General features: G+C 47.2%; 2 protein-coding genes across 6 annotated transcripts in view; one reads left to right on the top strand and one right to left on the bottom strand.

Annotated features, from left to right (window-relative positions):
• Positions 1-1,130: 1,130 nt before the first annotated feature.
• On the bottom strand, positions 1,131-19,714 carry SFXN2 (sideroflexin 2). Of its 5 annotated transcripts, XM_044935058.2 has the most exons (13): positions 19,565-19,659; positions 13,646-13,810; positions 10,852-11,013; positions 10,501-10,671; positions 9,304-9,402; positions 8,521-8,596; positions 8,116-8,201; positions 6,783-6,843; positions 6,365-6,431; positions 5,732-5,781; positions 5,380-5,429; positions 3,350-3,397; positions 1,131-2,486 (listed from the first exon to the last, which is right to left on the bottom strand). In XM_044935058.2, exons 3-13 carry the CDS (start codon positions 11,010-11,012, stop codon positions 2,387-2,389), a joined length of 969 nt encoding a protein of 322 aa, XP_044790993.1. In that variant the 5' UTR covers position 11,013; positions 13,646-13,810; positions 19,565-19,659; the 3' UTR covers positions 1,131-2,386. The 5 variants fall into 5 exon arrangements, 4 of the variants coding, with proteins under 4 accessions (XP_044790993.1, XP_044790994.1, XP_006064964.1 ...); XM_044935059.2 differs by lacking the exon at positions 13,646-13,810 and having other exon boundaries at positions 3,231-3,397; positions 19,565-19,714; XM_006064902.4 differs by lacking the exon at positions 13,646-13,810 and having other exon boundaries at positions 19,565-19,714.
• Positions 19,715-19,826: 112 nt separating this feature from the next.
• The window catches only part of ARL3 (ADP ribosylation factor like GTPase 3), a 32,225-nt gene continuing 25,783 nt past the window's right edge, over positions 19,827-26,268 (top strand). Inside the window, exons 1-2 of the mRNA XM_006064904.3 lie at positions 19,827-19,983; positions 25,751-25,894. Of these exons, the coding sequence (XP_006064966.1) occupies positions 19,981-19,983; positions 25,751-25,894 (147 nt within the window). The 5' untranslated portion in view covers positions 19,827-19,980. The remainder of the gene's footprint in view (positions 19,984-25,750; positions 25,895-26,268) is intronic.

Genomic DNA, 26,268 nt, shown 5'->3' with positions numbered 1-26,268 from the left:
AAAAGTAAGACGGTTGTAGATTCTTGAAAGAACCTCAGCTCAGAATTGCTGCTGAGTTCCGGCCAGCTCTGGTAATGTTTTTCCTATTTGCCTTTGGAACTGAGCAAAGCTGAAGGCAAATCTCCTGTCCCAAGGAAGCCAGCTCCACAGACATAGGCTTTTCTGCTCAGATATCAGCCCAAGTTAAGCTGCACATGTTACAGAATAGCTGAACTTTGAAAATACTCTGGGTGAAAGAAGTCAGACACAGAAGACCACATACTGTATGAGTCCATCTATATGAAATGTCCAGAATAGGTTAATCCAGAGTGACAGAAGATAGATGAGAGGTTGCCAGGGGCTGGGGGATGAGGATATAATGAATGACTACTAATGAGTACAGAGCTTCTTTCAGGAATAACGAAAATATTCTGGAATTAGAGAGTAATGACAGTTGCATGACATTACAAATATGCTAAAAACCACCGAACTGTATCTTTCAAAGGATGAATTTCATGTTTGGTGAACTGTATTTTAATTTTTTTTAATGGGGGAAAAAAAAATCAAACTGCTGTCAGTACTTTGACCTCAAGGAGGAGCCCCTTTCTCTTCAGAGCAGTGCTCCTTCAAAGTGGTCCGCAAACCAACAGCATCAGCATCACAATTACCAGAGACACAAATCCACAGGCTCCATCCCAGCCCCACAGAATTAGAAATTCTAGGGAGGGTGCCCTATAATCCATGTTTTGAGAAGCCCCCCAGGTGAATCTCAGGCATGTTTCTTCGGAACCATTACTCCAGAGTAGGGGACACTGTGTAGAGGCCCAAATAGTAAATATTTTTGGTTCTGCATGCCACCCCCACAGGGTCTCACACATCCTTCTTTTTTCACAACCTTTCAAAAATTTAAAAGCCATTCTTAGTTCCCAGGAACATAAAAACAGGCAGACCTGGCCCCTCAAGCCATGGTTTGCCAGCTCTTGCCCTCGAGCAACACATCCAGTCCAGGGAACACTCTAGAGCCTCCAGCAAAGGCAGGTAGATTTTTCCTCCATAATAAGGGAGACAAACAATGGCCTCTGGGCACCAGACAGGTTCCCCTTAGAGTTGTGATACCCTCCTCCATGCCAAGGCCAAAGTAAGAACAGATCTTGCTTTCCATCTAGGTTTTATTAACTCAGTGTGCAGACAGTTCATTGTGCTCTTTCAGGAAATGTATTCGATTCACAGTGATACCCTTTGATCAGTCAGTAAATTCTACTAGACAAAACTCATAGACATTGGCCCCAGGTTGGCTACAGCAGCCCCCTCTCCCTCAAGGGCTTCCAAAATAACCTAGAGCACCCTGGTGGGGAAGGGTGAGTGGCCGCACTTAGCTGTGTGTCCTTTAAGGCTCTTTGGTCCTGGTTGGTTTCCTCTCAGAGGCGTCCAAATAAAACTTCCCTTTCCTATTCAGTCCACACCAGTCTTTCTTTGGTGTTTAACCCAATGGGCTGAGGAAGGGAGGCAGCCAGGAAATTATACCCACTAAAACATGCAGTTAATGCTTACCTATGTCCTTTTTACTCACAGTCAGTGGTTTTATCTTTCAGACACAGAGAAGCAGAATCAGATATGATTTTAGGAGAACAAAGCCAGTGTCAACAGATAGGGTTTGAAGCACCATGGAACTCTGCTACCTCACTATGTCCTGTTTTTTTGGGGGGTGGGGGGGCGCGGTACGGCGCTTTGCACTAAAAACTCCTGGGTGCCTGATAAAAACTCTCAAGTTTAGCAAGACTCCCAAAGAAGCTTTCTGCCCAGGGGGCCCTGGGGAGGAGAGTGGGCAAGAGCAAAGAGGAGGTCCAAGGTGGCCCAGCCTCTCCCCTCCCTCTTCCTGAGGGAGCCAGAACCACACCCCCTCCCAGCGGGAAGGGTGCCCTTGACTGAGAACAGATGAGGAGGAAGAGAAAGGGGGTCCTTTCTCAACCCCAGCTGGGACCAGAATCCCAGGTTTCCTAATTTTTCCAAACGATTTACTTGAGTGTCACCCTCAGGACCTAACAACTTCTCCCTGAGGGGGTCTTAGCTCCTGGTCTCCAGGAGATGGGGGTTCAGGGAGAGCAGATAGAAGCCTTGGCCTCTCTCCCCTTGGTCGCTTTTATCCCCTGGAGTCCAATGAACCCAGGTACCTGGGTAGAAGCACGAGGCATCCTCCCCCTGCCACCCTCACCCCCCGAATCCACGCTGGCCTGCAGGCCGTCGGCAAAGAGGAACGAGGCACAGGGATCCACAGCAGTTGAGGAGGAGCTGGCGTATGGACTGGTCCGTGCTGGGGTGAGGCCTCAGAGGCCCTTGTTGAAGTAGACATGAGGCACAGGTTCTCTCTAAGCTGGCGTATGGACTGGTCCGTGCTGGGGTGAGGCCTTCAGAGGCCCTTATTGAAGTAGACATGAGGCACAGGTTCTCTGTACTTGGCCTTGATGGTGTCCTGGAGCTCGGGTTCCAGATAGGAAACCGGCAATTCACTGAGAAGAGAGAAGTGTTATGAGCCTGCCACCGGGACCAACAGCAAATTACCCTGAGATACAATCCAACATAGTTGCCATCTCTAAGAAGCCCTTGCCCATTTTTCCATCAGAATTACAAATGGTTTCTATACAGCACAGTATGTTGCTTTTTACTTTTTTTTGCTTTTTATTTCTGTTGGGCTCTGACTTCATTCTCCCTAGTGCCAAACATCTACCTTCTCAAAGATTGCAAGCACAGTGATCAGAACACAGGAGCGGTGTAGCTGACTACTGAGCTAAGAGTACTAGGAAAAGGGAGACGGGCGTCTTCCCTGTATCCATTCAGGCTACGTCTGGTCTCCTGGAGTCAGTCCTCTCCGCCACCCTGCCCCCTGCCCCTGACACCCGTCTAATGCTTCCCTTTCCCTTTGCCATCATCTCTTCTCACCCACCCCCTGCACCCTTCCCAGCACACGCAAGGGAAGCTGAGAGGTCCAAGGCATCCACCATCCGGCAAACATCAGCCAGAGTGAGTACCTACCCTCTTGTTCGATTTCAAAGACCAGATCCAGCCAGGGGAGATGGGTCTAACAACTCAACCAGCAGGGACAGGAAGTCTCTTACTGTTCCCCTACCATCTTTCCAAGGCAGCCTGTGCTCCACTGGGAGTGAGCAACATCCCTCTGCCCCTTGGAGCTCTGTTTCGGTTTCCCACTCAACAGGAGTCAAGAGGCCCAGAGTTCACACAGACAGAGTTCATACTTGTCCCCGAACAGATGCTGCCCTGCCTGCTGCTCCCTCTCCTTCAGGAAAGTGGGCAGGTCAGGAAGAGCAAGGACAGGCAATTCAGTGAAAACAGGTGGGTAATGAACAGCTGATACCATTGCTGCGGGAACAGCCCACACGCCACTGGCACCATGAAGATGAGACTGGAAGAAAGGAGAAACCAAAGCATTAGGGGGTGTCTGGCATCTCACAGACTCATCCACACCCCGTGGCTGAGAGTCCCCAAAGGATGGGGGAGCTGAACCCGAAGTTCCTCTCCCTCCAACCCTGTTCCTGGTCTCTTGGCGCCTGGAGACTCACTCCAGCACAGGATAAAACCAGTCCCCCTGCATCCCTCACCCCCATCCATCCATTGTTCTCACAGATGAAGATGGGAATGGAGACACCAGGCAGTGTGAGCAGCGGCGCTCATAGCCACAGGTGCCCTCTGGTGTTCAGGGAAAGCAGGAGGGGTGTGAACTCACAGCAGGCTCCTGTACTTGCTGAACCCCCAGGCTGTTGGAGAACAGTGAGGGCAGAGCCTCTGGAACTTCATGGGGCACACAAGGAATTCTAGGAGCTGTTCAAACGCAGTGCTAATTCAGTAGGTCCAGGAAAGGGCTTGAATCTTTATTCTCACAAGTTCTCAGAAGATGTGGGGCCAGGACTGTATTTTACAGAATCTGGGATTCTAACAGACCTGGGTTTGAGTCCCAGCTCCGCCACTTCTTAGCTGTGCTATCTGGGGCAAGCCCTCTCTGTGCCAGCGGAGGGAGAGCAAGAGTGCCTACACGGCAGGGTTACTGCGAGGGTTAAAAAGGTAACACATGGGAGACATGCAAATCAATTCGCAGAAGACACTCTGGCGGGGACGTCTCTGGTGGTTCAGTGGTAAAGAATCTGCCAGCCAACGTAGGAGACATGGGTTTGATCCTCGATCCAGGAAGATCCCACATGCCTTGGAACAACTAAGCCCAGGCACCTCTGACTACTGAGCCTGAGCTCTAGAGCCCGGGAGTCCCAACTACTGAGCCCGCTCACCCTAGAGCCCGTGCTCCGTAACAGGAGGAGCCCCCGCCATGAGAAGCTCGTGCACTGCAACTAGAGAGTAGCCCCTGCTCGCTGCAACTAGAGAAAAGCCTGCACAAGCGAAAAAAATAAAGAAGATAGTCTGGCATAATGTTAGACTTATTAAGGATCCAATCTCAGCTTCAGAAATTACCAACTAGAGATGCCTGGGCAAGTCTCTTCATCTGGGAAAGGAGATGCTGACAGGATGTATACCTCGAGGGCTCAGGGAATCAGGTGAAATTATAGACATGAAACATCAGCACAGTGGGGGCACACAGGAGACATCCAATACACATGAGCTTAGGCTGTGGTCATTGGCTCATGGCCTCACAAAGCACGATGAATGCTGGGACTTGTCCAGTCCAGGGCAGGCACCCAAGACCGCTGCCGGCAGTCATGGTGCTTTCCGCCTGTGCGAGCCTGGGACACGTGACGGGCCCAGGCTGTGTCATTTTTCACGTCTCACCGTATTCGGATGTGAGATATAACTGACATGTGCATGCGGCATGCTAAGTCACTTCAGTCATGTACAACTTTTTGTGATCCTATGGACTGCAGCCCACCAGGCTCCTCTGTCCATGGGCTTCTCCAGGCAAGAATACTGGAGTGGGTTGCCATGCCTTCCCCTCCAGGGGACCTTCCCGACCCAGGGATTGAAGCTGCATCTCTTATGTCTCCTGCATTGGCAGGCAAGTCCTTCACCACCAGCGCCACCTAAATTCACCACTGGTGTGAGCTGACCCCTCCGTCACCTCACATAATTCTTATTTCTCTTTTGTGGTGGGATGGTCTTATCATTTTTGTCTCTTCTCTAAAACTACTGCAGACCTAAGGTTGGAGGGGAGACCCCGGGGATAGGAGGACATCCAAGGGTTCTGCTTTCCACCTCGGTGTGTGCACAGGGCCAGCCCAGCGCCCCTGGAAAGATGGGACAAGTCAGAGGGGCCACAGGTGGTCAAGCCTGGGTGCTTCTGAAGTCAGGTAAAGAAGTATATGTCTTCCCACATGGGTGACACAGGAAGACAGATCTGGGGTGCCCCACCACAGACGCCAACTGAGGAAACACGTTACTCACAAGCATCCAGACAGCAGAACCTGCAAAGGCGCGTGCAGAACCCGGACTCTCTGTGCAGAAACAAGACAAAAGAGAGACCCACGTGGGACTTACGTACTTCGAGGGGAACCCCACATCGGCAAGCCAGCTAGAAACCCACAGGCAGGAAACCCTGGCTCTGCAGGGGAGGTGGGAGTCTCCTTGCTCTTAGCAGACAAGGCTGAGAATCGGGCAGCCAGGGTACTGGGAGAGGCCTTCCCGGAGTGCGGTACAGGGATGGGAACAAGATGGAAGGGTGAGAGGGTCAGGGACCCCCAGCACGGGTGTGGTTGGGGCCACCGGGCAGTGAAGGTGCAGAGGAGCGTCCACTCACCTGCACGAAGCGCAGCTTCTCCAGTCTTTCCATGAGGACCGGCAGCAGAACTGGAAGAGGCAGAGGAAAGGCTATGACACCTCCCCTTCTGAAGTCAGATCACAGACTGAGTGGTTCCCCTCCTCACCCAGAAGTTCCAGAAAACACTGTTCACTGGGGAGAAGGATGTATAGGCATGGCCACACCCACTTCTCCCCCAAGTCCCAGAAGAAGGTGCTTCCCACACTCGTCAACCTGCAGCCCTATAACCACAGGAGGATGGTACCACGGGCCCAGAGCACCCTTCTTACAACCAACCATCTTTCAAGCAAGTTTTGTATCCTGCTCTGTAACCTGTCCCTGCTGGAGTTAAAACCAGGGCAGGGAACTTATTTTCTCTACCACTATCTCCTCAAAACATTGAAGGAACTTAAGGAATATTTGTTCAAGGAAAACAACTTTCTCCACCAAATCTCGATTAACTGACATTCCAGGATTTACGGTGTGACCCTCCAGTGGCTCTCGACACTCAAGCAAACCAGTTTGAGAAGAATGCCTATAGAGGCTGGGGTCCCATCCCCCACCCCAAGTGTGGCTGAGGTCTCCATCACATGAGCCAGGGTCCTGCAGGAGGGGAGGGCTTCCCCGTCTTACTCATGCCAGGAGCTGCCATGGTGATCCGAGAAATAACCACTTGAGTGATGCCTATGGCTGCAGCTCTCTAAGGACAGAAAAAAGTTAGTTGTCGGTTATGACTTTATGCGGAGTCCACAGGCTGCACCGGAGGGCTGGGCCAGGGTCAGAGTCACGGTCAAGTCTGAGCTGGTAAAGGGAAAGGGATGGACCTGTCAGGGGTTAAGTGACCGTACCTGACCCTCTCCCACCCAGCCACGTTCTTATGGCTTCAGGACCAGAAATGACATGAGCAGAGATATGGAGGGAAAATCGATGAAGGAGGAGGATGGCGCCAGGGAAAAGGTTTTTAGCCCAGGCCTGCTCTGAGCACTAAGAACAGGACAGGGTCTGAGAGGGAACTCCCTCCTCCCACCCCCCAGGGCAGGCCTCTGCTCACCCGGGAATGACCGATCTCATTGTGGTTCCTGTCCTTCACACAGATTCCCTGGATGAGTTCCCTAAACACAGACAGGAGGTGCTGGATGCAGGAAAGGGGTGTGTTGGAAGCCCACCAGCGATGTGACACACCAGGGGACCAGAACTAGAGCATTCCAACTCTAGGGAGCCACCTCCCGCAGCCTGGCCCTTGGAGTGGCCTTCCCCACCCCAGAGAGTGATACCGCAGATATCTAGGGGAGAGGTTCAGAGAGCGAGCGCCAAGTCCTGGCTGCCTAGGCCAGATCTGGAAGCTGCAGAGCAAGCGTATGCTCCTGAGCAAGTTCCCTAGTCCTTCTAAAGACACAGTTACCCTCATCTGCAAAATGGGGATAATCATAGCGCCCCTTCACAGGACTCAGTGAGGATTAAACAGGATGATGCCTGCCAAGTGCTGGGTCCAGTGCCTGACTCCATGACCCACCCACAAACAGGAGCTGCTCTGGCTGTTATATTCAAGCCAGCACTCCATCCAAGACCAGGTGGGTGGTGGGGACTCATCCATTCGTTGGAAGGAGCAACTGGATGGGGGAGGGGAAGAGGAGTCAAGTAGAGTATGCATGGCTCTTCATGGTGTGCTCTTTCTGCAAGGGTGATCGTGATCACTTTCCACTGACTACTAGTCCTAAGAAAATGCGCCTTACGACATCGGTGATGACCAGGAAGGCATCGATGGCAACTGTGGCAACAGTAGCTAACGCTTAATATTACATTCCAGGCGCTATTTTGAGCGCTTTACATCTATTACATCATTAAATTTTGTAGCAGGGGAACATCTTTGCTTTCTCTAGTCAAGAAACAAAGGCTGTGAGACACAGTGGGGTTCTCCTTTCCCCTTTCCTGCTGTGAAGCTTAAAGCCTGGCAGCTGAAAAACATCTATCTACCCCTCTGGCTTCCCTCAGAGGCTCTTGGTTCTGTTTTATCTTTGGATACCTTGCTCTGTGGCGTTTCATTCTGTGAGCCATCCCCAGGGCTCTGGAAGTAGGCCAAGTTCACGACTTAAATACAGTTGTAGTTGAAAGGACGTGAGCTGGTGCCTAACCCCACAGGTCCACACTAAACCTCCAAACCCATTCAGAGAATGACTCCCACAGCATTCCTCACAGACGAAACCCAGGTGACCCGCCACTCCTGCAGCCATCACTGCTGGAGCTGCCTGTCCTCGGAGAACCTTTGGAAGTGCAGCCCTCCCCAGCCCCACCTCAGCCACCAACGCCACCCGCTGCCTCGGTCTCCTGCCCTTTCCCTGCTGACCTTGCGGTTTACAGGGAGGAAAAGGGATCCCTGTACTCACTGCTGGCGCATCATGGGGATGTTGACACAGTTAGCTGCAGCCACGGCGGCAAAGGGCACCCAGCGGCCCACCAGGGGCGGAGCTCTCTGTGGGGGAAGAGGACAAGCGGAGTAGGTCAGGTCCCTGGAAGATGGGGGTGGAAGGGGCTTTAGGACCATAAAATAAGAAATCAGACTTCACTACCGCCACATAACCTGACACCCAGTCAGGGCACCCAAATTCCCTCAAAGCCCCGAGAAAAACCAACGTGGGAGAGCCCTGCTGAACTTCCCACTATTTGGCGAGGCTCTGACGCGAACCCAGCTCTTCAGTCTGGGAAACCACCCACACCTGGGAAAAAAAGTTTTCCCTAGGATTTTGCTGCCCCCTTGTGACCACCATGTCCATAGCAGCCCCAAACCGTACCTTTGTCAACATGTTCATGCCCACAGCAGTGGCCACTGCGGTGGTTGTGGCTGTGACGTAGGAAACAGCCATCTGCCTAGTGGAGAGAGATGTTTGGGAGTGGGGACTCCAGGGGGCTGAGGGCAGGACCGAAGCTTGAGATAAAGGCTGGAATTGTGGCTTCTTGCCTGAAAACCTCGGCTTCAGCTTGGGATCTCCCTCCAACTCACGTTAAGCACACCAAGTGCCTGCCTGCTCAGAACCTCTGCGTGCTGCCACCCCCTCTCCTGGGAGTCTTTCCCCGGGCTCTTGCGTGGCTAAATCCTTACCTTTCAAAACTCAGCTGAAATGTCAGCTCTGCAAAAAGGACTTTCCTGACCGGCCTATCTGTACAGACGCCCTTCTGCTGTTCTCCAGCATGTCATATTTATTTCCTTAATGGCAGCTATTACAGACTGAGATCATTATGCTTATTTTCCTAAAAAGACCTTAAACTCCAGAGACCACACATGTCTTACTCAAACGTATCTCCCGCCCCTAGAACCCTATCCAACACCTAATACACACTCTAGACATATTTGTAGCATGAATGAATGAGTGAATGTTGAATTCATCTAGGAAGAAGATACTCTCCTAGTCTGCCTAATACTTCCAAACCCTGAAAAGAGACCTGGTCACCCACCCAGGGCAGGCCCCACCCAGGGAAGACAGACAGCCCCGGAACCCCTTAAGAAGGGCTGTTCCCCCCAAGGCAAGAAGGCAGCTCCTGGCCCACACAGCCAGCCAGGGGTTCAGGCCTCCTACCTGACAGACGTGGGGGAAGCTGCATTTCTGTTGGTGTAGTTGACTAAGGCATTGAAGGACTGGTTCACCCACTGCCAGAAGATCACTGCAGGCATCGTTCTACCAGGAGAGAGGCCAGGAGAGGCAGAGAAGAGGATGGGAGGAGGGCGTGGAACACCAGTCAAACCTGCACTCCCCAGGCCATTCCCATGCCGTTTCCTGTACCTGCTCTTCTGCACTGGCTGCCCCTCTGCCTGGAACATCCACACCCCCAGCCTCTTGGTATATGGCTGAATCCTGCTCTCTGGAGAGATCTCTTCTTCCTTGGAATCTTCCTGACCCTTCCCCTGTCCTTCCTGAGACACAGTCATTTTTTGATGTCTGCTCCCACCACCCCATATTCTACCCCCAGCCTACCACTTGGCAAGCTAGACTAACTGTTTCCTTCTTGATCTCAACAAAACTGGGTCCTCCTTGAGGGGTGGGCTTCCCTGGTAGCTCAGACAGTAAAGAATCTGCCTGCAATGTGGGAGACCCAGGTTCTATCCCTGGGTTAGGAAGATCCCCTGGAAGAGGGCATGGCAACCCACTCCAGTATTCTTGCCTTGAGAATTCTATGGACAGAGGAGCCTGGTGAGCTACAGTTCATGGGGTCACAAAGAGTCAGACACAACTGAGAGACTAACAGTTTTATTTTCTATCTGGCCCAAGGTCTGGGTCGACAGCTGGCTAACTGAATGTGTTAGGGAGGGAAGAGGGGCAGGGAAAAGAGGAAGGGGAACAGAGAAAGTGTTCTCTCTCCAACTGGACTGAAAGTGTCTTCCCATTTTTTAATTTTTTGGATATTGTTATAAAAATACACTAAATTCATTGTTGAATAAGTACTTTTTAAAGGAGTACAAGAGTTCAGTCATTGAGTCCTAGAGAGAACTGCCTCAGTGCATGTAGCCAGGCACCACTATTTGCTGGCTGGTGCACTTGGGCAAGTTACATAATCTCTGTAGGACTGCAGGTCTTCATCTGTAAAATGAAGATGAAAACAGTGCCTCTCTGTAGGGCTGCTGAGATTAAATGAGGTGATATATGCGAACAATTGAACACTGTGTCTGGTATCTGGTAAGGAATCAATAAAGACGGCTATTACTATTATCCTACTATGGCTCCCTCCCTAGCAGGTCTAAGTGGTGCCCCTGGCGCTGCCTTGCTCCCCAGTCGCACCTGTAGAACTGGAGCATGAAGCCCGTGATGATCATGCCACCGGGGACCTGGAAGGACATCCGCCCAATGACGTTCATCTTGTCGCCAGTGTCAGGGTGGAAGGCCGAGTCGTACAGCTTCTTAGCATAGAAAAGCTGCTCCACCTGGGTGCCCGGGGGCACAGTCCCCATCCTGTCACCCAAAGACAACAGGCCGGTGTCACCTCCCAACCTCCACCCTGAGTCATCCTGCTCTTGGCCCCCCTGCCTCCCTGAGCTTTCTGACTATCCCCTCATCTTCCATTTCCACCTCTCCCCTGGGGCACCCACCGATGCTGCCCCAGTGCACCCGGCCCGTCCCCCAGCTGCTCACCTGCTCTGCTCCACCATCACTTTGGCCCAGTCTAGCTCCTGCTCTGGTACCAGGACCGTGCGGGGGTCTGTGATATTGAAGAAGTGCTTCACCCGCCCCAGGAAAGTGCACTGGTCCCAACGCGGGGCATCGATGTTAAAGTCAGACAGGTCAGCCTCCATCCTGCCCATACACAAAATTGTGAACTTCAGAACAGAGGAAAAACGAGGACTGTCCCCCGAATCAAAACCTTCTCCAGAGGCCCTGAGCACCTCCCACTATAGGAGATGGACAGCTCACCCCAGCCGCTAGCATCATCCCACTCAGGTCAGGAAGAGCCCAGTGAACTGTCACCCATCTGGGCCACCAGACACCAAATGTTTCCTGAGTGCCTGCCAGTGGCCAGCCCAGGGCATGATCATGCTGGGGGCAAGACAGGGGAAAGGGACAATACAGGGTCTGTCCTTGGGGAGCTGAGTCTGACTGGGGAACAAGAGCCCACCTGAGGAACAGCAGGTAACACGGAGGGCTACGATAAACACAAGATGAGAGGAGGCTGAGTTGGGGGCAGGATCACAAAAATCAAGGGGGGGCTTCCCAAAAGATGTGGAATGTGGGTGAAGCCCCAGAAGGTAGGAGAGATCTATCTGCAGGAGAAGAGGCATGGGGTCACGTCGAAAGTAGAAACAGTCCCAGATAAAGATGGAAATGGGGTCTTCCCTGGTGGTCCAGTGACTAAGACTCCTGTGCTCCCAAGGCAGGGAGTCCGTGTTTGTTTCCTGGTCAGGAAATGGATCCCACATGCCACTAAGAGTTTGTATTTCACAATGAAAAGTCCTGAATGCCACAACTAAAGATCCCACATGGTGCAACTAAAGATCCACATGCTACAATGAAGACCCAGTACAGCTGAATAAATAAATAAACGCATATTTTGAAAAACTGAATGGGAGTTCCCCTGGTGGTCCAGTGGTTAAAAGTCCCCCTGCCAATGCAGAGGATACAAGTTCGATCCCTGCTAAGGGAAGACCCCATATGCTGTGGGGCAACTAAGCCCATGTGCTGTTTACTGAGCCCACATGCCTTACAGCCCGCGCTCCACAATGGCACGGCAATAAGAAGTCAGCGCACCATAGCTAGAGAGTAGCCCCTGCTTGTCACAACCAGAGAAAGCCTGTGCACAGCAATAAAGACCCAGTGCAGCCAAAAATAAAATAAATAAATCCTTACCTAAAAAAAAAAAATGAAGGAATGACAATGCTATAATAGATGGGATGGAGAAGCTAGGAAGACTCTAAGGTACTCGGACTACCCATGATGTGGGACGGTATAATTTGAAAGTGGGCTTGGATTAGTTGTAAATATATACGGCAAACTTTTGGACAACGGCTAAAAAAAATTTTCAAAATACGTATGATCTATATGCCAGAGAGGAGAAAAAAATGGAGTCATGTAATAAAGCTATGGCTTTTGAACTTCTGCCTGAAAGTTTCAGGAAGCTACTAACAAACTTTAGGAAGAGTGATAAGATTAGATGTGTAGTTTAGAAAGAACAGTCTAGGCAATTACATGGACGTAAACAGGGTGTGGCAAGACCTCAGAGGACGCAGAGACCGGCTAGAAGGGAACCCCCAATAATCCAGGCAAGAAGAAATGGTGCTCAAGTGAACCCAGATGCATCAGAACTGGAAGGAAGACCAAAAGCAGAGAAGCTTTTAAAGTAGCCAAATCTGAGGACTGGGTATAGCAGGAATTCTATCAGTCAGAGCTCAACCACGGAAACAGAATCAATAGGAGAACTACCTACCTGTCTGTCTACCTACCTCTTAGAATTCCTAACCTCAGGTAGGAGGGGGCCCAGCCCTTTTTTAAAGGGATTCCATCTAATTAAGTCAGGCCACCCAGGATAATCTCCCTTCACATTAACTCAAAGCCAGCCAATTAGGGACTTTAATTACATTTGCAAGACACCTTGCCACAGTATGTGAATCAGCATTTGGTCTAATAACCAAAAGAAGGCGTGTCGATGTTACAAAGTGACTACTTCTCCCTCAGCAGCCCCTCAAATGGGAAGCAGAGCAGAGAGGGAGTCCCGGTGAGTTCCTCTGGCCATCACAAATACCTGGAGTGATTCCAGGGTTTTTGATTGGGACAGTAACATGCGGAGAATACAGAAAAACTGGCTTTAAGGGAGAAAACACTGAGTTAGACTTTCCTCATGTTGAGTTTCAAGTGCTACAAGACTTCCTCAAACGCAAGAGGCTGCCATCTGTTTCAGAAAGTGAAGTCGCTCAGTCGTGTCCAACTCTGCAACCCCATGGACTGTAGCCTACCAGGCTCCTCCATCCATGGGATTTTCCAGGCCAAAATACTGGAATAAGGGGCCATTTCCTTCTCCAAGAGATCTTCCCAACCCAGGGACTGAACCCGGGTCTCCCGCAGTAGGCAGACATTTTACCGTCTGAGCCACCAGGGAAGTCCTCCTGCTTCTTTGCAAATGCCGGTCCAGGATGCTCTTCCTCTCCCTCTTCACTAAATAATACCTGCTCATCTGTTTTGTTTTGTTTTGTTTTTCTTAAGGAATAATTTTGAGACTTCTATATCTTCTTCTACTATGTCATTTGTCTTTTTTCTTGGGAAAAAAAAATCACCTGACAATCTTCCATATATATTGAATTACAAGTTCACAAGCACGCCTTGAGCAAGATTTAAAAAGCAGTCTACTTCAAAGTTTGCTGAGGTGCTGCCCCCTGAAGGGCTGGCAGGCAGGAAACGATGCGCTGGAATGCTGAGTCGGAGGGCTGATGAAACTCACCAGGAAGCCACTGAGATTCTGGGAAGCTGCGTACCGGGATGCTGAGGGAACTCAACCGGAAGCTGCCAGGTGGGGTGTTGTTGAAACTTGATAGGAGGCAAGCACCCAGGCACCGAGACTACCCGTTCCTCATCGGTGCTCCTCCAGCGCCCTCTACTGGTAGAGCTTAAAATCATATCAGAGGGCAAAGGAAAAAGGTTTACGACGTCCAGGATCACAAGACACGATGAAGAAGGGTAGATTTGGAGCTAAGGAGCAATAAACTAACTGGCACTAATACACAACTGACTTTTTTTGCTTCACATCTTAGAGAATTCTCCATTTTATATATACAGCTCCAGCTCACTCTTTTATATTATTACATACTATTCCATGTGCCTTGATTTCATCCTTTGGTAGACATTTGGGTTATTCTCAGTTTTTCCCTGCTGAGAATATCCTTATACACATTACTTTGTGTATATGGCAACTATATCTTTTTTTTTGACTGCACTATACATCATGTGGGATCTTAGTTCCCTGGTGTGTGTGCTAAGTTGCTTCAGTCTTGTCCAACTCTTTGCAACCCCATGACCTGTAGCCCACCAAGCTCCTCTGTGGGATTTTCCAGGCAAGAATACTGAGTGGGTTGCCATGCCCTCCTCCAGGGAGTCTTCCCGACCCAGGGATCAAACCCACATCTCTTATGTCTCCTGCACTGGCAGGCAGGTTCTTTACCACTAGCGCCACCTGGGAAACCCCTGAGCTCGCTCCCGACCACGGATCAAATCTCCGCCCCTGCATTGGAGGTGTAGTCTTAACCACTAGACCATCCGGGAAGTGCCACAACCTTTCCTTTAAGATAGATTTTTAGAAGTGAAATTGCTGGATCAAAGGACATACATGTTTTAAATGAAATCTTTATAAATATAATTCAAATTGATTTTTCAACCAGTTGTATATGATAATCCTCCTGTAGTCAAACTTTTACCAAAATGGATAAATAAATATTTTCTTTCTTTCCAATATGATGGGCAGAAACAATATTGTCATTTTCATTTATATTTCTTTTTAAAATTTATTAAAAAAAAATTTTTTTGGCAGCACTGTGCAACATGTTGGATCTTAGTTTCCTTACTAGGAACCAAATTTGTGCCCCCTGCAGTGGAAGTACAGAATCTAAACCACTGGACCATCAGAGTAGCTCCTAAATTGTATTTTCTTGATTCTTAATGAGATTAAGCATCTACTCATATGTTTTTGGCCATTTGTTTTTCTCATTCTGAAAACTTTAAGATATAGAAGTAATTTTTGTAATAATTCAGTGCCAAAGTATATAAAATGAAAATGATAGTGGTTAACATGTTTTTAAAAAAAAGCTAGGTGGACTTCCCTGGTGGTTCAGTTTAAGACTTCACACTTCCACTACAGGGGGTGTGAGTTCGATCCTTGGTTGGAGAACCAAGATCCCACATGCCACGCAGTGTGGCCAAAAGAAAATAATTAAAAAATAAAAACTATCTTCTTGAGTTATACAATCATGTAGATCCAAGGTACTCACAGACTCGAGCAAACAAAGCCAGGATTTCATATTAGAGAAAGGAAACATATGGCTGATGGAAGCCATAGACCTAATAAAGAATAAATGTTTTATATTATATAATAGAATGAAATGGAACTTCCACTCAAGACATTACCTCAGTAAAGACCCATGGGTTATCACAGCTGCAAGGGAAGTTACAGCAAAGTCACCTCAGAATAAATAGCAGCCTTAAAAGCAGGTGCATTAGCAAATAATCTCAAGGACTCCTCTGCCCTCCCCCAAAAGTAGCCTTTTGCTCTGCAGAGACAGTCTTAATAACAAGCACCTACCTACCCATCCTTCAGATCTTGGTTGAAACCTCCTTTGCTCAGAGAAGTCTCTGAAGGAGTCCTTCCTCCCTCTCATGCACTGCTATGAGCTCCTGGCTCTGTACTTGTCCTTCAGAGCCATGCCATGTGTGATACGCTGTGGTTTTACCTGAATTAATGCCCACCGTCCCCCACTAGGCCATAAGCTCCTTGAAGCCAGGAGTGTGCCCATGGCTCACCACCGTTGCCTCAATGCCTAGCATAGCAATTCGCATATTTGCTAAAGAAGAGGCCCAGTCAGCAGACAATTGGATATTTAGGCTTAAAATCCAGAATGGAGATCAGGGTTAGAAGTAAAACAGTGAGGGAGCAACATGGGGGTGGGTTAAGATGAAGTTTTCCAAAGAGAAAATGCAGACTGGGAAGAGCAGTGATCCAAGGAAATACCCAGGAAGACCACTATATTTAAGAGGTAACCCATCAAAAATCTGAGAACAACTAGAGAGGGAGCAGGCAGAAGCAGCCAACAGATGAGGTAGAGCGAGAGCAGACATCAACTTGTAGACTGTTTGCTAAGGTGGGGAGACGGCCCCCTCTCACACCCTACCAGAGCCCAGGAGAAGCTCCAGGCTCTGTCCTTTAAGGACAGGCTGACGTGGCTCCTGCAGCGGGGCTGGTCCAAAGACCAAAGGCATTTCACCCAGTCCCAGCTGAAGCCAGGAAGGGGAAAGAGTTCCCTTTATTCTAAGAGGAAGGAAAAACAGTAAGCCTTGACTTACAGAGCCCCACAGTTGCACCAGATGGAGACAGTCCCAGTGCTATGCCTCCCCTTCAACACACACACACACACACACCACACAACACACACACTTCTCGGCCATTCCTCTCCACTCTCAACTGAACAATCCAACATTGGAAAATCCTCTTTCTTCCACAGTGAAAGCACTTCTACCATGAAGGGGTAATCATTTGCTAAGTCATGCAAGAATCTTTGCCTTCATCACCAGGGAACATCCTTGTCCTGTCTTATGTAAAACATAAAAGGAAAAAAATCTAAATTCTATGTCTTAACATTTTTTCCCATTCCATTGGCCCCCAAAGGGGACAGTTCTGTGATTCCTTCAGGGCAAACTCAAGCCTCTCGGTTACATAATCCCATAGTATCCTGTTCTCGTTTGCAGCACGTGGGGCTTTTGTAATTGTCACTTTCTTGATGTTTATTAGTGTAAAATCTGCCTCCCCTGACAGACTGTAAGGTGCATGCTATAGTCCTCATCTGCCCTCTAAAAACACTTACCGCCTGCCTGGAATGCATTCCAACTTATTCTTGGGTTCTCTGGGCATCAAGGATGTCCCCGAAATCTTGTCATTTTTTTGTCAAACTCAGAACCTGCCTTGGTTACAAAAGTAATAACAGGCTTTCTTTCATGAAGCTGCAAACTGTCTACCCCTCCTATACTGAGTCCTACTGGTTGCTGAGTTTTCAGCATTTAAGCTCCCTCTTCCTACACAAGCCATATCTAATACTTCCTAAAAAGGTGACTATGATATCCAGGGTTCCGCTACAGGGAATGGGGGAGAGGTGGAAATCAAACAGGTGACTAACCAATACTTCCCTTTCCCTTTCCTTTCCTTTTCCTTCCAGGGTTAGAGAATGTCACAGCTCAAAAACATTAGGGATCCAACATCTCAGCTTACAGATGAAGAAACTGATGCCGAGGAGGTTCCCATGCATTGAGCTAGCGTGGTGAGTGTTTATGGCACACATGGTCCTGCACTGTGGCAGATACAAATGTGAGCAGGAAACAGATCTAGTCCTGTTTATCCAAAAATCTGATAACAGCTAGGGCCGTATTTTCCCAAGGTTATAAGGCTTAGACAGGAATTCCTTGACGGTCCAGCGGTTAGGACTCCACCCTTCACTGCCGAGGGGGCAGTGCAGAGTGGACAAAAAAAAAAGAGAGAGAGAGACCACAAAGTCACAAGGCTTAGAGTCACCTAGACGGGTCCTCTTATCCACTAAAAGGTGCTTGTCTCGAGAAAGAGAGAAAAGGAGGGAAGAAGGGAAAATATTTTAAAAATTGTGTAACCTACTACCTCTCCTTAAGCAATGCTTGTCCTTCCAGGGAGAGCTGATTTTCTCAAGCAGATAGTATCAGAGTTTGGGAAACAGGCTTTCCAAACTCTTCTAGAGTATCCTTTTGCAAGGGAGGGGGAAGCACCCAAGATCTCCTATTTGAATCCCCTACTTGGGGAAAAAACAAAACATCATCGCTGGTACTCCCATTAGAAGAAGATCAAGGCAGTCAAAGACTCAAGCAGTTCAAACACAAAGTCCACTGAGATGGGTCAAGGGCTGCTGTCAAGGCTACCTAGCTCAACTTGGAGATTGAGACTAATAATTAAACCAGCAGGCCCTGGTAATACATGCCTATGTACAATTAAATGACTCCCTGGCAGCCATGATGTTAGGCTCCAGGCAATTTTGGAAGAGAAGTCTGCTTTGCCTTTTTCACAGAAGAACCACCAGGCTAGAGATAGGTGGAAACTTGACTTGAATGCATAAAATGTTAAGAACCATTCAGGGAAAATCTGCCTTCATTCCAACGATCTAAACTAGGCTGAAAACCTGCTGGTCTTAAAAGCTGCTGCTGCTGCTAAGTCGCTTCAGTCGTATCCGACTCTGTGCGACCCCATAGACGGCAGCCCACTAGGCTCTCCGTCCCTGGGATTCTCCAGGCAAGAACACTGGAGTGGGTTGCCATTTCCTTCTCCAATGCATGAAAGTGAAAAGTGAAAGTGAAGTGGTTTAGTCGTGTCCGACTCCTAGCGACCCCATGGACTGCAGCCTACCAGGCCCCTCCATCCATGGGCTTTTCCAGGCAAGATACTGGAGTGGGTTGCCATAAAGCAGCAAAGGCCAAAACCTGGAGGAAACTATTAACAATAGCTAAGCCCAGGCAATGGCAACCCATTCCAGTACTCTTGCCTGGAAAATCCCATGGACGGAGGAGCCTGGTAGGCTGCAGTCCATGGGGTCGCTAAGAGTCGGGCACGACTGAGCGACTTCACTTTCACTTTTCACTTTCATGCATTGGAGAAGGAAATGGCAACCCACTCCAGTATTCTTGCCTGGAGAATCCCAGGGATGGGGGAGCCTAGTGGGCTGCCGTCTACGGGGTCGCACAGAGTTGGACACGACTGAAGCGACTTAGCAGCAGCGGCAAGCCCAGGGACTTTCCAGGCATTCCAGTGGTTAAGACTCTGCTTCCACTGCAAGGGCACAGGTTCAATCCCTGGTTGGGGAGCAAAGATCCCCACATGCCAAGCATGGAGCGGCCAAAAATAATAATTCCTCAAGAGTCAGAAAGTACTGGATTCAAGTCCCCACTCTTAACCCTTAAAATAATCAATTTCTAGGGCTGTGAGAATGAAATGAAATCTTGTATGAAAAGCATCTCACTAGGAAGGATGTAATTTCCATGAGGGCAGATTTAGTCCCCTGCTGTGTCTCCAGAGTCTAGACTAGGACCTGGCACAAATATGGTAACTCTCTTTCCTGTCCTCTGCACGGGGAAGGGGTGGGAAATAGCACCGAGAATCCCTTTCACTCTTGCTTGCCTAGAAGTGGAGACCCATTTTTGCCTCCTTCAGGGCTGCAGACGGCGCACCGACCCCTGCCAACTTAGTTCAGCAAAACCATCCATCCCAATCGCCTTTCACCCCCGTAAGCCATCAGCTCATCCCAGCCCTCATGGCCAGTCCTCAGGCAGCTTCTTGCCCTCCTGTAAGAAGCCTCGCACCACCAGAACTCCTCCAGCCCGGATTCTAACACGGATGTGTGGAGAAGGGTGCGCAACCCATGACGCCCCCGCTCCTCAGCCTGGCACACGAAGGTACTGGAGGCCATAAAGAGACCCACAGGTAGTTCCTTCCCTTGCCACGTGGCTTTGGCAGGTGGAAGCCCAGCCCGCGCCGCAGCCTCGCCTGGGCAGAGTCAGGACAGAAATGCAAACTCCCTCCTGGGATGTAGGAAATAAAACCTGGCACAGGTAGATGTTGCAGGAGGCCTCCTCTCAAGATCCTTACCTGAACCCGGGAGAAACGGACTAACACAGCCGCTTCCAAAATCAGCCCGCTTTGGCAGCCAGGCTAGGATGCCCTTCTGGCCTCAACCCGGGAACCTCCCCTCGCCCCGCCCTCACGCCCTCCCTCTGGACCAATCACAAGCCGGGTGGCCCCCGCCAGCCACGTGGGCGAGATTTCACCATTCCCTAGGTCTCTGCAGCCTGCCGCCTTCTCCGGCCGCTCCAGCAGCCCGCCTGCGCAGTGGGAGGGCACATTGGCGCGCTTGCGCACACTGGGGAAAGCGGAGCTGGACCCCGCCCCGTTCTGCCGCTTTGCTCCTCTGCCGTGCGTACGAGGGACGTCGGGGGCGGTGCCGTCGCAGTTGCCCCTGGTAACGGGGGAGGCAGTAGGAGGAGGAGGAGGGACTCGGCGGGAGGATGGTGAGTGTGGGGGGCCTGGGTCCCTCCGGAGCTGGTCGGTCACCTGCCTCCCTTCCCCTGGCCCAAGGCAGGGCACTGCGCTTAAAGACAGGAGGGAACAGACTGGCGCTCAGCCTGATGTCCGGGTCCTGGATTGGTTTCGGGGGGCGGCAGGGAGCCCCGAGTGTGGGCCCTGGAGGGAATCTGGGCCTGGGGAGGAAGGCGGAGCTTGTAACCTGTCCGAAACTAGGGGAAGGGGCTGGAAGGGTGTTGGGTTGTCGCGGTACGGAGCCCTGACTCCATCATTACTCTGGGGATTGGGATGAGGGCGGATCCGAGGAGCTGTGGAGAGCAGCTTCTGCACGCAGGATTAAATCTTTCCAAGGAATCGGCCTCCCAGTGCCGCAGGAAAGTGGGGTTCACCAGTGCCCGGCTAGAAGCGGGGAGAAGGGCCAGCGCTGCTGTCTTTGAGGTCTCGCTGGCGGTACCAGGGGAGATGGTAGCCTAGCTCTCCTGTTCCTCGCGGTGTGAGGGCCTCTGGGGGGGAAGGGTATAAATCCCCGGACACAAAGAGGTGCCGCTTGGAAGGGATGCCTGGTGTATTTTAAGCCGTCTCGGTGTCTGCGTGGCGGGCGTACTTTTGCAGTCCCGAGTTTTTTATTTGCTGAGGGTTCTGCGAGGTCTGGTTGTTGGTGATAGCCAGTCTCCTGTTCAATACGTGTTGCTGGAGGCAGATTTGCTGCCCGATCCTTAGTATTTACTGCGGACCTGTTGCCACCTTCCTTTGCATATGACCACACCAGAAGCAAAGGCCTTAATCTCAGTTTGGAGTAGGTTAAAAAGGGAGAGTGGCCATCAATTTGGGGCTAGCCTTTTCCCTATCGGGCCAGAATAAAGCTTTCCCAAATATGTAAATTATGTGACGTATCTGACGCTTGACACTCTGTTCCTTATTGATTTCTCTGCACTTAATTGGAGGGTATTAAAATGAAATTGAGTGGTTTTAAAACTAGTGGAAGAAAAAATTTATTTTAGAGTGTTTGGAGCAGGCTGATAAATTTACCAGCTGCAGAGAGCTAGCACTCAAGCTTGTAGTTACTTCCCTGTCCCTACTCCAATCCCTTTTTGACTTTTAGAACTGTTGAACCACTTCTATTGATTTATGAAGTAAGAAAAAGCTAGATGTCCAGAAGGAAAAAAAAACACATACACACTTGGTTAGATTATCCAGTGAGTAAATTTTGATAGGAAAAATTTATTTGAATTGATTTAACATTGTCACATTGTTAAAGAAGTAGCATTATTGGATCTGAAGTTGCCAATCACATTTCAACACTTTCTACACTGCAGTTTTATTAACCTCAGGCTAAACAGATTTTTACATGTTTGCTTTTTATTAATCGTTTATACATGAGCTGTCCATTTAAAGGCTGTTTTTCTCAACAAATGAGTACAAACAAAGATATTTACACAGAAAATAACTAGAATTGAAATGAAAAAGGCATGCCAAACCAACAGAGAAAGGGATGGCATCATAAAGGAGAAACGCATGAGAGCTGGCTCACTTTTCCCAGTTTGTTTATCAGTGAAGTGGACTGTGTCATTTCATGATTGTTTAATTTATAATTACAAGCCACAATATATTAACCACTGTTTATGTTTCCAGGTACAGATTGACACTGTATACAACAAATTGACAGTGTATATACAACATTATTGTATACAACTGTTGTATTCAGTGATCAAGACAGAGTTTGTTTTTCTTTTTTTCTTTTTTTTTCTACAATAAACAATAAGGAATTAGGGCAAATTATTCAGGAGTCTTCATCTGGTTTCCAAAATACACTTTTTTTCTATCTCCAAAAGTATGAGCTATTCTTAGAACTCTAAGTGGAAAACGGAATTTAAAGGGTCAATGGTATGATTAAGTATGTCATATCTGATACCCATGAGTCCCCATAGTAACTCTACAGGAGTTCCAGGCTTTTTTACTGTCTTAATCCTTCAGCTATAACTAATATATATTTATTCTTTTAAAATTTGGAATTCAGCAACAAAAACCCATTATTGATTTCTCTGAACCCCTAGAAGGTCAGCTGTTTTACCCCTGCCTTAGGATACCAAGTCCTTGGTGAAATACTAAATTGACAGTAATTTTTGTGCATAACTAATCACTGTTATTTAATAGATGAGTCCTCCATTCAGGAATTATTTATGGAGTAATTTCTGAATATATAAAGCTAGTGATATTTATCAAGCATGTTTGACATTTGAAGATTGTTCCCAAGATTATGTTTTCTGGTCAAAAATGGTCGGTGAAAAGTAGAAACATAAACACAACAACTGTTTTGAGTTCCCTCTGTGTGCATGCTTCATACATCATCTGATTTAATCTTCATAGCATTTTTCTTGAGATACAAGTATTGTTCCCATTTTCTAGATAAAACTATGCTGGAGGTTACCCATCGGGATGTTAGTTTATGAAACTCTAAAGCCCATAATGTATTTTTCATTAAGACTCTGATGAAGTAAGAACCCACTCCAACTGAGGAGATGCCAGTATTTTGCTCCTCAGGGAACACTGTATTTATTTAGTAGAGAGATGAGGAGAAAGAAGATAAGATTTGGGTGAAGTTCTCCCTAACAAAGCTATAGGAGTTCCTCGAAATTAACAAGGCCTCATTGGGCAGCACCAACGTTTTTTTGGTGAGGTAAAAATAAATGGAAGTCTGTTCCATTTAAGCTAGTTATGGGGAGTGTGTGTACTTGCCAGTTGGCTTACTAATTTTAATACTTAAGTTTCAGCTGCTCCTCACAGCCACGTATATTTTCCATGTACCAACACATTCCTCTCTCCCTCTCCATCATCCCAGTTTCTTTGAATGACCTAGTTTGTGTCATTTTAGGTCAGCACACCAGGCCTCTGCCAGTCACTGAGTTTAAACTGAGGCAGATAAAATATCCATCGTCAACAGCATATCTGTTCATGATTTGCCTATAGAAAACTGTTCAAACGTTTCGTGGCTGAGTCAGACCACTTCTGTCCACCAGGGTGCAGGTAACTTGTGTGGATACATTGCTGATAACCCACAATACCCAATTAACTAAAGTTCCTCTTTCTTAAATTGCCTTTATTTCATGTCATGGGAGTACACATCCTACACAGAGATCCTATCTCTGTTGCTCGCCATTGCACTTGGGGCACATTATGGGTGTTTAAGATAAATGAATGAATAGATTATATTGACCAAAAGTACACTAAAAATTCATTTCCTTGTATTTCGAGTTGGTAATGGAGAGGGAGGCCTGGCGTGCTGCAGTCCATGGGGTCGCAGAGTCGGACACGACTGAGCGACTGAACTGAATACCTCGAAACTCAGCCCCGTAATAAAATTGACTTATAATGGCTGTGTTTCCTTTCGTTTGACAATAAAATATAGATATATATGAATAGAAGCACAGAGTAGACTTATTCTGCACTTTTGTCCAATCTCTTAAATCAGCTTACTTTGTCCCTTTCAGGCAGAACCCTGATATCTATAAATACCCTCTTCCCTATTTAGCAAACCCTGATAATCCTGTGATCCCCTGTCCTCAGGAGTTGGGTTAATACGATGCCCTATTGTATTTGCATTTGTCTTGCTGAGACCATTCTTGAGATGCCATTTGTCATTTTGCTGGAAGAAAATATTAGCTGAACTTTCCATTTCTCTGTAATTTCATTTAAAAGTGAAACATTTGAAGTTATTGTCTCCTGATGAGGAAAAATTGCTCATTGGAAATGTAGAGAGATTATTTTTTTATACCATTAGATTAATAACGCTTAGCTGTAGTTGGAATGTTTTCTTTCTCACCCATGCTTTGCTTCTCTCCTTTCAAGATGAATAGAAATTATATTTTTATTTTAATCATTCAATTTCAAACATAATGAGTGTGTAAAAGCTCTTAGCCTATAGAAAGCAGTATTTGTATTTAGTGATTTTTTGGGAAAAGACACATGAGGAAAAACATAAAACATTCACTTTGAACCTTGAAAATATTTTATAGAAAACATACCTTTTTTCACAATTTCTTCACTAGTAAATGATGCATGAGAAGAACTTTCTTTTCTTATACTGTTGTTTAATGTACCAATGTGATAAGTTCCAGCTATTTTAGAATTTTATTGGAAGGGGTAATGAGGACATCTAATCAGGAACTCAGAAGGAATAGTACAATGTATTTTCCCTGTTCTTAGCCTTTTTATATCACCAGTCCCCTGAGGATCTCAGAATTCTAATTTTAACTGTTCTGAAAGGTGGTATTATAAATGAGTGATTGCAATGTAGCTAATAGAAGCTAGGGAGATTGCTCATAAATAGAGTTTTAAAAAGGAATAGTGTCAAATAATTCAAGGCTGGATTAGATGGAAAGAAAAAAATATGCCATTAAAAAAAATTTGCTTATCTTTTTTTGTTTGTTTCAAATCTGTTCATTCTCTATTCTCAAAATCTTGTGGAATAGAATTTGTCTCTTAAACTAAACCTTACATTTTATTGCTGGTAAAAATTGAGGCATGGAGAGATTAATGTGATCAGTGTGACTACAAGACTAGAAGTGGTAAACAAAGTGTATCTGAAGCAGAAAGGAATTCTTTATAATTATGCATATTTGCATATCATTGTCCAAAGTCTCAACTGATGAAAATTATTTCACAGAATTAGCATTTGATCTTAGTGAACCGACTGGTTTGAGTTATTTCCTGATGCAAAGTGGATAAAAACATAACCATTTTATATCATTTTAAGACTCAGTTTGAAGGAATTTCCACTTGGGCTGGGAGATTAGATTATATGCCCTTTAAACTCTGGGGTTCTTTGATTCTTGATGTAACTATGCCTCACTGGAAAATGATTGTCAGCTGCAAGACACAACAAATAACTATCTTATAAGAGTTTCCTTATGTTTTTAGCTAAAAAGCAACATGACTTATTTCCATCCATTAAAAGAATAATAACAAAAACGAGAAATGAAAATATTTGATTACTAGTCAAAAATATCCTGGTTAAATTTTGATATTTTTTGCTTCCAATATGACCTTTCAATTCCTCAATGTCTCTGTTGTATTAAATATTCGATTCTTCATCTGAAGAACATAGATAAACCTGTACTGTGCAGGTATCCTGTAAGGGTCATGTGAAAGTTAGAAGATGATAGAGTATTTTGAATGATGAAGGCTTAAACAAGAACTGAAACAAAGTCTTTTTTCTAAAAAGCCCAAGTACAATTTTCTGCGACTTTTTGAACTAGTACCTTGAAATCGTGCATTAACTTGGGTGGGTAATTCTGTTTAGTTCAGCAACTATCATGGTGTCTAATAAGTGCCAGGCATTGTGGGAGATGAAAGCTGTAGTCCTTACCCACAAGAAACTTCACTCTAGTATAAAGGAGAAAAATACAAAAATCAGTTTCCTACAGTCAGACATGGTGAGTGCTGTACTCTTAAGTGTATATAAAGGGCTTCAGGAATATGAGTTGGTTACAAGTACACACTCCCAGGAGATCTAGGGTAACTGCTAAGCTGGATTAATAAGAGCAACAAGAATAAGCTAAGCTATTTATTAAGTTGCTGAATTCACTAAAGTGCTTCTGCCAAAAACATATACGCAAATGGAATAAATGATGTTAAAGTGGGTAACAATAAGCTCTCCACAACCAAGAACTCTTGTCGAGGAGAAGACGTTCAGATACCCAGTAATATCAAAGTCAATGCCCCCAAAATAATCTCTGTTCTTCATGGTTGTTCAAGGGCTTACTCTCAATTCTGCGCAAATTGAAAAGTGCACCAGACCAGGAGGTGAGAATCCTTCTCCTGGGCTTGGATAATGCTGGCAAGACCACTCTTCTGAAGCAGCTGGCATCTGAAGACATCAGCCACATCACACCGACGCAGGTGAGCTCTGCCTCGCCCCAATGCTTGCATGACACATGGAAGATGCTAATAGCAAGTGAAAGACAAAATGGGGAATAGAGTTGTGTCCGTTTGTAAGTTTTGTTACTGAGAAAAGTCTGTGCAATTTCAAAATAATCTCATATTTCAAAAACATATCAAGAGATCCCATTTATATGAGATAGTTAAAGTAGTCAAATTCATAGAGACAGGAAAGAGAACAGTGGTGATTAGGGAGCTGGAGATGGGGAGGGATGGGGAGTTATTGTCTAATGGACATAGAGAGTCAGAGTTGCAAGATGATGGATGGATGGCAGTGATGGTTACACAACAGTAAACCAAACTTAAAAAAGGTTAAAATGGTAAATTTCATGTTA

This window comes from Bubalus bubalis, chromosome 23 (assembly GCF_019923935.1).
Source record: "Bubalus bubalis isolate 160015118507 breed Murrah chromosome 23, NDDB_SH_1, whole genome shotgun sequence".
Lineage (NCBI taxonomy): Eukaryota > Metazoa > Chordata > Mammalia > Artiodactyla > Bovidae > Bubalus > Bubalus bubalis.
This window is presented reverse-complemented; position numbering and strand designations above follow the sequence as displayed.

Bases quoted from the DNA above. Each gene is read 5' to 3' on its own strand.
- SFXN2 (XM_006064900.4), bottom strand. From the start codon at position 11,021: ATGGGCAGGATGGAGGCTGACCTGTCTGACTTTAACATCGATGCCCCG. The intron at 5,782-6,364 runs GTAAGACGGGGA...TGCCTCTTCCAG, and splicing joins CATGGCAGCTCCTGGCATGA to TTCTGCTGCCGGTCCTCATG. The intron at 3,398-5,379 runs GTGAGTAACGTG...CCTTTCTTCCAG, and splicing joins GTTCTGCTGTCTGGATGCTT to TCTCATCTTCATGGTGCCAG.